Raw genomic sequence first — 14,519 nt, 5'->3', positions numbered from 1 at the left:
CTCTAGCCTCAGCCCTCAGCACCCTGAGGCTCCTGGCCTCGCCTGCCCTGGGGGCCCTCCTGGGCAGAGCCGGCACCCGGGGCGTGTGCCAGAAGGCTCTCGGCGCTTGTGAAACCAGGAAAAGCGTCCCGGGGTCTGGAACCTCACTGTCTTGACCTGTTTCCGAGCCCTAGCTCCTGGAGGAGCCCTGGGAACCCCCTGGGCAGCCGAGGCTTCAGCTTCCTGGACAGCTGGGGCTCTGCCCTCTGATGAGATGCAGCTCCCGGGCCCCGGTCAGTCGCAGCCGCTGTCCCATCAGACGCAGCCGCTCCCCCCTCCACAGTGGAGGCCCCTTCCCTCCGGTTATCTGGCCTCTGGACAGCTGGGGTCTCTGAGCCCTGGTCAGCTACAGGCTCTGGCCTCTGGACAGCTGGGGTCTCTGAGCCCTGGTCAGCTACAGGCTCTGGCCTCTGGACAGCTGGGGTCTCTGAGCCCTGGTCAGCTACAGGCTCTGGCCTCTGGACAGCTGGGGTCTCTGAGCCCTGGTCAGCTACAGGCTCTGGCCTCTGGACAGCTGGGGTCTCTGTGCCCTGGTCAGCTACAGCCTCTACCCTCTGACTATCCACACCCTCTGCCCCCTGGACAGCTATGGCCTCTTCCCTCTGATTATCTGTAGGATCTGCCCTCTGGACAGTTGGGTCCAGGACTCCCTGGTCAGCTACAGCCTCTACCCTGTGATTATCTGCAGCCTCTGCCCCCTGGACAGCCATGGCCTCTGCCCTCTGGTTATCCACAGCTTCTGCCCCCGGGTCAGGGGGGACATCTGCCCCCTGGGCCAGGGATGTTGCCTCCTCCTTTCTGCGGCGCCGGAAGGAGGCCCAGTTGATCTTGGGCCTCCACCGTCGTGGGGGCGGCTCAGGCACCCGCCCATCGACTCCATTTCCCGCGTCATTCTGCGGGCTGGCAACGCCGGGCAGCGATGCCCCCTCCCTCTCCACTGCTGCGGGCACCGGCCGGTTCTCGCCCACCACGGGGCCGGATCGCGGCGCCCAGCCCTTCACCCTGCGCTTCAGCTTCCCCCAGGACACCTGGCTGACATACTCCCGCCACCGGTCCGCCTTGGACAGCTGGGGTGCCAGGCTGTCCTCGAACATGGGCACTGGCAGGGGCACGCGGCGGCGGACGGGCTGGACGTTGGGCTTCTTCTCCCCTCGCCGCAGGAAGGCCTCCACCAGCTCCTCGTCGTCCTCGCTCTCCACGTCGCTCCCCAGAAATTTGCTGCCCAAGTAGCTGACGGGCATCCTGCGCGGCCTCCGGCCCCGCCCCGCGCCTCCCCGGCCCGCGCCTCCCCGGCCCTCGGCGCCGCGGCCTCCGGAGGTCTCGAAGTCGCTGAACTCGCTGTCGCTGGCATTGCTGCTGTCATAGGTGCCCACGACCAGCCGGGGGGCGGGGTCTCCACCTGCTGGACTCTCCTCCTCACTCGGGGCTCCTTGGGTTTTTTGGGGGGCTGAGGCGGGTGGGGGTGCTCTTCTCGATGATGCGGGCCACATCCTCGAGGGTGCGGCCTTCTTCCTCCAGAAACTGGGTGAGCCGCTCGCGAAATTCGGCCTCTTTGGTCGCGGGCTTGGAGATGACCCTCCAGACGCCCCCGGCCAGCCTGACCTCCCGCGGGATGAGCAGGTAGTCCACGTCCTCCCCGATCTGCAGCATCCCCACCGTGGAGTCCTCCTCCCTGCGGAACACCTTGCCGATCTTCTTAAAGGTCCCCACGGGCTTCAAGGCTTCCACGAGGACGTCCAAATCCACGTCTTTGCAGACATCCGGGACGCTCCAGAGGATCAAGCAGTCGGGGGACGGGAGGAACCCCCAGGGGAACCAGCCCCCCACATGGCTCTTCTCGAGGGTCTTTAAGATCTCCAGGGTGAAACCTGGGGTGGGGGGGGCAAGGAGCCCAAACGTCACGAAGCCCTGGGCTTGGCGGTGGGGGTGGGGTGCAAGCCGCGCCGGCCCGCGGAGTCTCCGCTCCGGCCGGGACCCACCAGCACCGCCCAGTTTCCCTGCCTGCAAAGTTCGGTCTCGATCAGGTCCGGCTCCCTCCCCGAGGGCTTGTGGGAATCAATCCCGGGATGCTTACGTGAGCCGGGAGGAGGTCAAAGCCCACCGCAGGCTGGAGCCGTAGCGTCCCGGCTCCAAGCTGGGGTGCACGGAGTGCCTGTGGTTCTTTCTGCCCCAGGCACCGGGGACGCGCCTGGAACTCGGGAGCGGACTTCACAAAGGCGTCTCTGCCGAGGCTGTTCAATATGGCCGAGGCGCTGGAGGCCGCAGCCCAGCCCCCCAGGAGGGTCTCCCGCCCCTAGGCAGCCTGCCACCGCGTCGAAGCCTGACCTTGACGCGCCTCCCGCCTCTCCAGCCGCGCGCTCAGCGCCTGCCTCTGAGAGCAAGGGCAGGAAGTTCCTCCTCGCCCTCCCCTTGGTGAGGCCCACCTTCTCCCTTCTCATCTTACACTCCGCGACTCGCGAAGACTGACAGGGGGGCTGTCCACTCTCTATGGGGCGGCCTCGCTCCCCTCCCCACTAGGGTGTGGCTGCGCCCCGGGCCTCACTGGGGCCACGGCTTCCAAGCGGAATGGGAATGCTTGCGAGGCCCACGTCAGCACCTTTCCAGAGAAAGACAGCAGTTCTCAAATCTGCCATCCAGAAAGTGAGGGGTCCAGCCTGGCCTGGGGGCAGGCCTTTTGATAGCACCGTCATTATCATATCAATATCTATCTGTATCTGTAATGGCACTTCTACTACCACTCTAAACTTCTTTGGTACCTGCTCTTCTTACCTATATATCCACAGGTATGGGTAGAGAAATTGGTAGAGAAACCAGGATCATATCACACCAGTTCCTAGCCTGGGATTCAGTACACAGTAGGTGCTCAATAAATATTTTTAGGGAGATTAAATTTTATGGTCTCTTCTTAGAGTGAAGCACTATGCAGCAACGAAAAAGGAAGCGCCAGAGATATTCAAATCTCACAGGGCCCTTCCTGTGTCCTAGACACCATTTTAAGTGCTTTCTACAAATCAACCCATGAAATATCCCCATAACAGAAGACAGGTAATAGGGGGATCATTCCCACTTTATAGCCAGAAAGTAAAAACACTTGCTTAAGGGCTGCACAGCCGGAAAGAGACTGAGCCTGGATTTGAATCTAGAACAGTCTGGTGTGTGTGTGTAGACCAAAAGATCTCAACGTGTCCATCTGCTAAACACACCTATAAGCACTATGGCCATCTGCAGATGTTTCTGGGGAGGGAAATGGGGGGAGACATCTGAATTTTCACCCTAGCGTCTTCAGAATCTATCACAAACACGATGGACCAGGAGCCAGGGAGCCAGGGTTTGCTTCCACATGGGCATTAGTAATAGTAACATTTAACTTGCACCAAGGGTTTCCTTTGGCCCAAAACCTGGAGATATGCCGAATGGGTCTGTTATAAGTCCTCAGAGCTAGGTGGTCAGGGAGTACCTTGGGTAGCAACTTCTTACAGATGGGGAAACTGAGGCTGATCTCAATTTACACAGATCTCCAGGTGGAGGGTATAATATTTGCACCCCATTTGGGTGCCAGAATAAATGTCCAGTCAGTGAAGTCAGAGGCCAGATTGGAGGCGGGTGCAGACGTGTCTCTGAGAGTCTTCAGTTTTTCCTTGGAAGTTGCCTGCTGATCCTTCTTTCTTTGGAGGCCAGGAAAAGAATGTTCTAAGAAGGTGCCTTCCCTCCCTTATATCCTCTTTCAGGGTCTCCCACCCTACAAGCTCAATTGAAACATTTTGATGCTAAACTACTGGTTGGATTGTTTTGCACCAATCAGTTCATTAACCATTTTATATTTGACTAGCTAATGAGCTGGGCTTGAACCTGATTGGTCCATTTAGCTTGTACCTGATTGGTCCATTTTACAATCCAGGCAGCAAATATAAAAGGGAAGGCTTGGTGCCTGCACAGATCTGATGTGCCCTGAGGCACATCTGGTCCAAGAGTTTTGGCTGAGGAGTTAGGGAATCATAAAACCCTATCTCTCAAGAGTTGGGAAGATATGAGTAAATTAGTATGAACTCATTCGCCCAATGCCTGGAATACAAGCAGCTTTTACTCTCTTCACTCCACATAAATTGTTACACCTTTCCCATTAGCCCCTGATGCCTACAGGCTGGGAGAGAGCTGTGCTTTGGGTTCTCTTGGTCATGAACTCTGACTATGTTCCCTTAAAAATAGGCATCCTGGGGCCTCCCCTGGTGGCGCAGTGGTTGAGCACTGGGCTGCGAGGCTGCCCGCAGCCTCTGAGGCGCCGGTTCATTCCCTGGCCACCGGCGAGGATCCCACAAAAATAAATAAATCAATAAATCAATAAATAAATAAAATAGGCATCCTGAACAAACTTCAGACCACCCACTGGCAGTGGTTTTGCAATTTTTTTTTTTTTTTTTTTTAGCAATCAGTTTTTCCCAATTAAATCTCACATGGATTTCCCCAACATGTCAAAGAGAAGACTAGGTTAGCATACATTTGTTTCAGAAGTTCATCATTGTATAATATAACATCAACCACCGAGAACAATGAAGAGTTTTAACTGAACCCATTCTTGAAACTGGGGTTTACAAAGGCCAGCTGCTGCCTTCCATCAGCCAGCACTCCCAATCTACTTGGGAATTTTCATTTGGGGTTTACTATGCCAGCAATGTCTCAACTCCCACAGATGACTAACTTTGGATGGTAACAATTTTGCCCATCAGTGGGCATAGCAATCTCAGGAGAGTCATCAACTGGTCCAGAAAAACGACAAAGAAAATTGGTAGGAGATTTGGGTTGAATAGGTAACACAGATTCATGTTGTGTATCACAGATATGAATGCTGTATGGGAAACACCCCAAACCCACAATAAACACAAATACAATCTTAATACTGTAATGCAGTGATAAGAAATGTCACACTGGTTCTTGCTGTTGTACAGCGACTGCAGATGGGAGAACAGCATGCAACAGATGTGCCTGAGCTTTGTGTGGCTTTATTTAAGCTCAGACCCCACAGCACATATTCTGTGAGGGACTTCGCCAGCTGGAAACTTACAAGAAATTGATCAGTAGAGAACCACAGATTTCTAGACCTTAACTGCTCTTGCGAGAAGTTCAGAAGTAGGTGTGGGGATAGCAGGAAGATTTTTTTCCCAACCATTGCACAAAGGAGAGGGTTGTTGAGGCTCACAGAAGAGCTGGTTTGGGAAATGGACAGAAATCAGAATCTTCCAGGTTTTAGGTTTCCTCCTGGGTCTTGACACTTGTTGAGAACGCAAGGACCTGATGGGAGTTTCTGACTGCAGGAAGATGGGTCCCTTGCCTCACCCTGGCTGCCAAGGTGGAGCCTTTCGGTTCTGCTGGAGGGCAGCGTGGGGTAGCCTTGCAGATATAACATGGAACTCACAGACATGATTGATATCTACCACAGAAATACATGGAGTCTCCAATGGCAGAGTCTCCACTGGCCGAGTCTCCACTGACTCGGCTGAGTCAGAACCTGAGTGTGGTGTGAATTATATGTTTGAAAAGAAATTCAACTCAAACCTTGGGTGATCCCTGAACTTCTGGAAGTTTGCAAATTCCCAAGCCAGATCCCCCTGAACAAGAGCCCTCTCTCCCAGGGACAAGGGGGTTGTATGGCCAGCACCCCACCATCCATTTCAATTTCAACTGATTTTGCTGTTTGGTTTTCACCATCACGGGGGATTCATGGGAATGCTGTTCATCCATAACTCTTGAAGATGATCTTTGAGTTATTATTCCCTGGAAGCCTTGTCTTGGTTCTTTGGAGAGTGGAGCACACCCCCTCCTTCCGAATCAGAGCCTCCTGGGTTTAATTTGGAGACTGGTACATCCTCCCCGATGCCAGCCAGAGCAGAAGGGACCACCTCTGACCACCCCGTAGGAGTGATCCAGTGTTTCTAGAGCAGCGCCGACCCCTTATATGTTGTCACACGGGCAGTGAGTTGACCAGACCAGCCATGGCTTTTGGTTCCCCATGCAAAACGCCAGGGCCGCCCATTAAGTGTGTGCCAGGGCGACATTCGGGGTATATCCTCTTAAAAGTAAAAAAACAAAACAAACAAACAGCAAAAAACCCAGCTCTACACGTTGCAATAATAGCATTTCCAGCAGGACCCAAAGTTACAGGGCTGTGCCTCCGCCCCCCATTGCACCCTCTCACACACACCCCACCAGAGGCTGTCTTCAACTTCAGGACGCAAATGACGGCCCAGGGGCCTTTCTCCGAGCGGGGTTCTCCTTGACACGTTCTTGCTGCGTGCTTTCCCTCAACTCGGATAAGTGGCCTTCTGCAAACACTTGGGATTCTAGGCCCGGTGACTCTACTTCCATTTCCGCAAACGCACTCTTGCGCAGGCGCAGGGGCGGCCCGCGGTCTCCATGGCAACGGCGACGCGCCCCTGGGCTCCGGCTCCTACTGAGGCTGCGCGGTTGCTCCTGCGGGGTCTCTGGGTTTGCCGGTCTCGGACCTTGCACGTTGTTTGTGGGTCTTGAAGACCCTGCCTCACGCAGAAGTTACCCTCAGCCACTCATAGGGCCCCACACTCTCAGGTGTTACCTCCACACTCTCAAGTGTTGCCCACAACTCAAATATTACCCAGTGGAACGCATCTCACCCTCTGGAGGTCCCCACGCCTCCTTAGATATCTAATAGGAGTGCCTCGAGGGCAAGTGGGAGGGTCTACCGCGCTCTCTACTCCCCAGCCATTACATCTACTCAACGGTGCTCGCGCACACTCAGAGGTACCCGAGAGGTGACCCATCGCGAATGCCACAAAGGCGGGGACAATGTTGGGTTTGCTTCCCGGCCTCCCCGGCCCCCATCACGGTGGCGGGACAGGGCGGGCGTGCAGTAAAGCCCTGCAGAACGCATGGATGACTGAATGATCCACACTCAGCCAGAGTGAACCACCTCCACTCAGAGGTAACCCACAAGTTAGCTCAGCTGAAAACACCCACCTTCCCCCCGCAGGCGTGACCTGAGCTCACCCAGGTGACACCCGTTCTTACTCTAAGTTACCGGCTCACGTTAAGGCAGCACCATCCTTCTGCCCACCTTATCCACACTCGCTCGCATTCCCCAGACTTCCTGAAAGGGCACCCACCCTCCCACGGTCGTCACCCACATCCACTGAGACGACACCCCCTCAGCCGGCCGCCCCGCGCCCGCCCCACGTCACCTCAAGGCTTCTTGTCAGACGCGTGGTGGCGTCGCCGGCTTTTCTTGTGCTGCTTCTTGCCCTTTTTGCCCTCTCCGGCCTTGCTCTCTTTCTCCGCCAGGCCCAAAGGCGGCACCCCGCGCACCCCGGCAGGGGATCCGGCCCCCGGCTTCTCCCCGGGCCCCGGCGCACAGCCCTGGGTGGCCGGCGGCTCCTGCGGGCCCGGCGTGGACGGGCCCAGCTCCTGCCCGAGGACGCGGGCCACGTCCTCCACCGTCCGGCCCTCGCGCTGCAGGAAGAGGTTCAGCTTGGTGAGGAAGGCGACGTCCTGCCTCCGGGGCATGTAGACCACTCGCCACAGGCCGCCCTGGCCCTGGATGTCCCTGGGAATCGCGGCGTAGTCGATGTCTCCCGCCAGCCGGATGATGGCCGCCTTGGTCCTCTCTTCCTCCAGAAAGGCCTTTCCGGCCACTTCGAACTTGCCCAGAGGCGCTAGGGGTGCCCTTATGATCTCTTCAAACTCCTCGTGGTTGCAGTCCTCGGGGATGCCCAGGATCATCAGGGACTTGTGACTGTCCACCCCGAGGGCCTGGCACCCGTGCTCCAGCAGCGCGATGTCCTTCGCGCCGAACAGCATCTTGCCCAGCTCCCGGAGGCAGCAGTAGGCCTGCCGGCGCGTGCCCGCCCCGCCCCGGGGGCCCTGAAAAGGATCCAGGATGCCGGGTCCCCTTGCGAAGGCCGAGAGCGCGGCCTCGCCGGCCCACTTTGCCCAGCCCAGTCAAGGAGGCCCAGGTCCTACCCCGGCTGGCACCGCGGCTTCCGATCCCTGCGACGTGGCCTCCCCTGAAAGCTCTGGGACTCCCCGGGTCTCGCACAGAGCGAGGCGGGACAGGTGTCTGCCAGCGGGCTCCTGGCTCCCGAGCCCCGGGCCGGGCCGCACCAGGGCCTCAGCAGATCTGGGGCCGCTGCCCTCGCGGGGGCTGCTGCCACGGGGGTGTCGCGGGCGGGGGCAGGGCGATTCGTGCCCTGTGGGCGGCCCGGAGGCTGCCCGGGGTGCCCTGAGGCCGGCAGAGCCTAGGATGTGGCGGCTGCACTTGCTCCCCCAGTGACGTCACCACCTCCTTCCGCTCTGCGGCCCAGCGTCTCCGTGGCAACACTAGAGCATCGCCTCTGCCATTGGCCGGGCTCAGTCGCATTGAAATCAGAGTCCAGGGGGTCGTGGCGAGGTGAGGGGTCAGCCACCTTCTGTCAGATGTACCCACCCACCTCCTTTGAGAAAATGACTGATTCCAGGGGGATAGTGGGGGGCAGACAGGGAGGATACAAGATGAGCAGGGAACATCTTTTGGGGTCAGAAAGGAAGGAAATGCTCAAGGACTGACCAGAGGGTGGAAGGACACAGAGGCAGCTTCAAGGGCTCTCACTCATGGGGTCTGGGGCCGGGTGCGCAGAGCGGAGAGATTATAACCCTTGCATAAAGTCAGAGCCCGGGCACCAAGCAGCTAGGAGGAAAGATGTCCCTGGAGAGCTCGGCGAAGGACTGGGGGCCAGAACCTCACCTCGGATCACACTTATGAATCAACAGGAGCAAAAGCATCATTACTGTGCAGTGTCTTTTGTAGGAAGCTCCCTCTCCACCACTCAGGAGGATGGCACGCCGGCCTAGCGACTGCCCCTCAGAATAGCTCAGGAGGGAAAAACTTTGTTCCATCCTCGAGGATGAAGCCGCAGCCACGAGGCGGGGAGGGTCAGCGTGCAGGATCAGCGTGCAGCCCAGGTGCCCAGCTACCAGGCTGGTCCTCACCCATCTCCCGGCTCCCGGTGTCGGCTCTGGGCATGATTCAGAGCTCCGTGTCACTTGTCCCCGCCTGCTCGCCTTTTCCACTCCTGTGATTTTGGGTCAGGCGCCTCAGAAGAGGCAGAGTCTGGAGAGGGTCACAGCAGATCTGCTCTGAATGGAGGTTGGAGGTGGAAGTTCCTGGTTGCTAACTGTTGCATGTTCCCACTCCCCTGTTTGCAGGGGGTCTGCAGGCTCCCCTACCCCCAGATGCCCATAATGCATTTCTTACCAATGTCACTCACAGTGCCGGCTTCTGTGTTGAGCACTGACTGCTCATCCAGAGCTAAGACACTTCCTTTCTTTATAAAAGGACAGCCCGGGACTAACAGAGAGTTTAGAGAGAAAAGGAAAAGGAACCCCTTTACCAAGCGGTTTAGGAACCAGCTCTTGGGTACAGTCTTAAAAAAATCTTACTTTGGTATGAAAAATTCACCTCTGGCTCCCTAACACGTTGTCCTTTTTACTAGAAGATGGGGATCCCCCCCACAAAAGAGGAAGTGAAATTGACATTATAATATTTGCTTGTGGGGGCCTCCCTGGTGGTGCAAGGAGTTAAGCACTGCACTATGAAGCAATCTGCAGCCTCTGCAGTGCGAGTTCAATCCCCGGCCGGCCAGGGAACAACCCACATAGTGCAGCAGACCTCTCCTGTCTCACCCGCTGCTCCCCTCAGCAGTGGATTTCAGTCACTCTGCCTGTTCTGTTCCCCACTCTGTCTCTGGTGAATCCTCTCACCCCCCACATCTCTGGCCTGTACCCCAGCTCTTGTATGCATAAATAAATAAATCTTTTTTTAAAAAAAAAGAATATTTGCATGGGAAGGAGCAAGTGGATGCAACCACTACAGAAAACAGTGGGGAGGTTCCCCAAAAGATGACAAGTAGATGTACTAGAAGAAAATAAGATGAAAGATATATATAGAAACAAAAACAAAATAGAAGCATCATATGATCCAACAATTCTACCGTTGATATCTACCTGAAGGAAACAAAGACACTAACTCAAAAGATGTTTGGTCCCATGTTTCTCACATTATTTACAAAAGTCAAGAAGTGGAAGAAACCGATGGAAAATGGATAAACATGTGGCACATAGAGTCACACACAGCCAAATGATGTTTCCTTTGGTGATGGACCTCATCCACCATGGCGGCCCCAAAAGGCCGCATCATTCATCCTAGGTGTGTAGGAGACTGACACTATGCCATTGATGTTTATGTAATTACTCTCTAGGATGCTCACACAACAAGAAAACCACCCCGGGATGCATGTCTCAGAGCATATCCTGGTCATTAAGTGATACACTGTGTAGTGTGTTAACATACATGACGGAATATTATTTAGCCATCAAAAAGAAGCAAATTTTACCATTTGTGACAACATGGATAGAGCTTGAGGACATTACGCTAAGTAAAATAAGTCAAAGAAAGATAAATATCATAGGCTGTCATTTGCATGTAGAATCTTTTAAAAAATAAAAACAAACTAATAAAACCAACACAGAGATAAGAGAGTGGATTGGTCATGATGGTGATGGGAGGATGGGCAAAAAAAGGGTGAAGGCAACCAAAAGGTACAAATGTCCAGATAAGATAAATAAGTCCTGGGCGTGTCATGCACAGCACAGAGAGGGTAGTGAGACAACTGTATTGTATACTTGGACGTTGCTAACGAATATTTTTAAATTTTGCCATGGATTGTTGATTCTTTGACATGCCACTGCAAATTGCTGGGAGAGCAGAACTTAAAAGAACATCCCAAGGGGGAAAAAATTGTAACTATATGTGGAAATGTCAAAAAACTTGGGTTTATGAATCCTTGGGCTCCACTGCATCCCTTGGGCGCAGGCATATTTCACATTGAGAAGCAGAGGACAGAATGCTCCATTGATTCAACCTGCCAATATGGACTGAGAAGTTTCCTTGTTAACCAGGTTTGCGGCAACGTGCTGGGCATACTTGAGTGAGTGAGACAGACTCTGCTTTTAGGAGCTCAGTCCACTGGTTATGACAGGCACGGTCAGCCTATTTACAGTCAGGGAGAGAAACCCTGTAATTATCACAAAGACGTGTTCTGATCCCTGGAGAGGGGCATAGAATACAGAATACACTAATTGGGAAGAGTTTTATCAAAAAGTTTAAAGAGAGAACAGTATAAAGTGTTTTGGAGGCCCTGAGCAACTAATCCTGTCTGGCCTCATCCAGGAAGGCTTCCTGGAGAAGGTGGCCCTTGAAGGGATCTTGAAGGATGCACATAATGAACACACCAATGCTATTTTTTCAAGTGGGCATTGCCACCACTTACAGAGGGCACACTACGTGCCAGACAGTAGTCTAAGCCCACTCTCTGTATTGTTACTTAATTTTAATTGTTACTTAATCCATCCTAATTGAGGGAGAGGGGAATGAAGTGTGACTTCTTATGAGTACAAGATCTCCTTTGACGGTGACAAAAATATGTTGGAACTAGAGAAAGGTAGTGGTAGCACATGGTGAATACGTTAAATACCACTTAGCAACTTCCAAATGGTTAATTCTATATTATGTGAATTTCACTGCAATAAAAATAAATTTCAGTGACTCCATTCTTGGAGTGGGGGCGGGCGCCTTCCCTCTGATGGTGAATGCCATTTTTACGGCTCTTAGTTTGATCTGTTCAGCAGACATTCAGAGTTAGACACAGGAGCTTGGCCTCCGGGGGAGAGATGGGGTGGAGATACAAATTTAGAAGTCATTGGCACATGAGAAGTATTTTTCAAGCCTCAGGGTTGAATGAGATCATCTAGAGGGAGGGTCTGGAGAGCAGAGAGAAGCCAGCACCAAGCCCCGGGGCCTCACCAAGGGTCTGTGTGAGGAGAAGAGAAGGAAGCAGGGAAAGAGATTGCAGGGAGGGGCAGGGTAACCCTAAGAGTGTGTGTTTCCAAAGCAACCAGCATCGGGGCCTTCCTGGTGGCGCAAGGGGTTAAGACACAACCTATGAAGCTACGCAGCCACTGCAGCACGAGTTCGATCCCCAGCCTGCCAGGAAGCAACCCACATGGCGCAGCAGACCTCTCCTGACTCGCCCCCTGCTCTCCTCAGCAGTGTATTTCAGTCTGGCTGTTCTGCTGCCCACTCTGTCTCTGGTGAATCCTCTCACCCCCCACACCTCTGGCCTGTACCCCAGTTCTTGTATGCATAAATAAATAAATCTTTTCTTTAAAAAAAAAAGCAACCAGCATCATAGTAGATTAGAATGAGACCTGCTGTCTATGTATGGAGGACTGTTTAGGAAATCGTGGTGCACTCCTGTAATGGGACCTGCACCCTGAGAGGCAAAACCAGGGGGGAGTTCTCTCTGTGCCCAGATGGAGCATTCCTTTCTAGGAAAAGACATGCTGAAATCATCAAGCCTCACGCTTACATAATAAACAAGTGATAAACAGAAACCACAACTTTTAGAGATCTGACTTTATTAAATGAGTCACTAATCTGGCAGCACCCCATCTAGACACCACAAGGGCTCCCACAAAAGTGGATGGTGATCATAGACAGAGAGGGGGTGGGCCAAGGTGTTTAGCAGAAGAAAATAGGATTTCAAGCACAGCCACCTTCCCCAGGGGCACGCAGAGGGGCCCCGTGGTGCAGCTGCCCCAGTGGTGCCGATAGGAAGACTCCAGACTGATGGTTTTGTCATGCTTTCAGGAGAGATACAAACTGCTACAGGCGTTAAGTCTGGGTGGGGACCCAGAGTGAAGGCATCCATTTGGGGCCTCTTTTTTCTACTTTTTAAAAAAGATTTATTTATTTATACAAGAACTGGGGTACAGGCCAGACGTGCGGGAGGGTGAGAGGATCCACCAGAGACAGAGTGGGGAACAGAACAGGCAGACTGACTGAAATACACTGTTGAGGGGAGCAGCGGGCGAGGCAGGAGAGGTCTGCCACGCCATGTGGGTAGCTCCCTGGCCGGCCGGGAATTGAACCCGCGCTACAGAGGCTACGGACACCTTCACAGTGCTGCCCTCAACCACCTGTGCCACCAAGGAGGTCCTCTTTTTTCTGTTTTGAACAAAGGTATAGAAGACTATTTAAAAGAGAGAGTGCAAAAGGAATGAACACAGGAAAAGCAGCGGCAGGCAGGTGGGGGGGTGGTCACCACTTGAACCAAGTCGGCAAAGTGACCGTTCAGCCATGGGGCCTGTGGACTACTGCCCCAAATGCAGTCTCCCATGTGACTCTCGAAGACACTGCAGCCCCTGTAGGGACCTCCTGCCCCAAATGCAGAACCTGGATATAATCAAGAGGAGCCCTCAGACAAACTCCCGGCCAGGGCCCTTCTACAACATAAATGGCTACTCCCTTCAAAGTTTGGATCTCCCTGGTGGCGCAGGGATTAAGGGTCAGCACTAAGAGGCTGTCTGCAGCCTCTGCAACACGAGTTCGATCCCCGGCCAGGGAGGTGACCCTCATGGCACAGCAGACCTCTCCTGTCTCCCTGCTACTCCCTCAGCAGTGTATTTCAGTCGATTCACATGTTCTGCTCCCCACTCTGTCTCTGGTGAGCCTTCTCACCCCTGCACCTCTGGCCTGCACCCCAGTTCTTGTATGCACAAATAAATAAATAAAATAAATCTCAAAGTGCAGGGCCAGGGGAGTCAAGGAGAGGCGGGAAGGGGACAGAGAGAAAGGTAAGAATCACATGTTGTAAGAGATGGGGAAGGGACGCTTGGGGAGGGACCAGCCCAGGGGAGGGACTTGGCCCCGGCAGGGGAGGACGGGCTTTATGGTGATGACCCGCAGGCTAAGGAGGCAGGTTCCTGGCAGGACACTAGGGAAGCAGAGATTTTTTATTTACTTCTACTTTTTAATTTTTACACGACTTTTTCTTTTTTTACTTGCCTTTATTTTGCTTTTTATTCCATTTTGCTTTTTATTTTCTTTCACTTTAGTTTTTACTTTTACATTTTATTTTTCCTTGTTTTGTCCCATTTTACTTTTTCATTTTATGTCATGTACATTTTCTTTTATTTTGCTTGATTTTTATTTTGCTTTTAAAAATTCTGTGTTACTTTTTTAATAAATTGATTTGATCTTATTTCACTTAAGTATTTTTCTCTTTTAAAAATGTCTTAGGGCCTCCCCTGGTGGTGCAGCGGTTGAACGCTGGCTGGGAGGTGCAGCGCCGGTTCGTTCCCCAGCCGCTGCCGGCGAGGGTCCCACAAAAAAAAAAAAAAAAAAGTAAAAATGTCTTCTTTTAGGGCCTCCCGGTGGCGCAGCGGTTGAGCACTGGGTTGCGAAGCTGCCCGTGGCCTCTGCAGTGCCAGTTCGATCCCCGGCCACCAGGTGAGGGTCCCACGTGGTGCACAGACCTCTCTTGCCACACCCGCTGCTCCTCTTAGCAGTGTATTTCGTCAGTCTGCCTGTTCTGCTCCCCACTCTGGCTCTGGTGAATTCTCTCGCCCTCCCACGCTTC

The 14,519-nt window shown here is 53.7% G+C and overlaps 2 protein-coding genes across 2 annotated transcripts; both read right to left on the bottom strand.

Annotated features, from left to right (window-relative positions):
• Nucleotides 1-143: 143 nt before the first annotated feature.
• Nucleotides 144-2,396, bottom strand: LOC119253840 (coiled-coil domain-containing protein 8-like). Its single transcript, XM_037521106.2, is given in 4 exon segments — nucleotides 144-1,420; nucleotides 1,423-1,503; nucleotides 1,506-1,907; nucleotides 2,114-2,396. Coding segments are annotated over 3 exon segments (1,542 nt in total). The 5' UTR covers nucleotides 1,690-1,907; nucleotides 2,114-2,396.
• A 4,852-nt stretch (nucleotides 2,397-7,248) lies between these two features.
• Nucleotides 7,249-7,863, bottom strand: LOC119253841 (paraneoplastic antigen-like protein 8C). The gene has a single exon (XM_037521107.1). The coding sequence runs from the start codon at nucleotides 7,861-7,863 to the stop codon at nucleotides 7,249-7,251; it is 615 nt and encodes a 204-aa protein (XP_037377004.1).
• Nucleotides 7,864-14,519: the final 6,656 nt, after the last annotated feature.

This window comes from Talpa occidentalis, unplaced genomic scaffold (assembly GCF_014898055.3).
Source record: "Talpa occidentalis isolate TD23 unplaced genomic scaffold, MPIMG_talOcc4v2.1 talOcc4.2064, whole genome shotgun sequence".
Lineage (NCBI taxonomy): Eukaryota > Metazoa > Chordata > Mammalia > Eulipotyphla > Talpidae > Talpa > Talpa occidentalis.
Note: the sequence above shows the minus strand (reverse complement) of the source record. Positions and strands in the feature narration are given on the sequence as shown.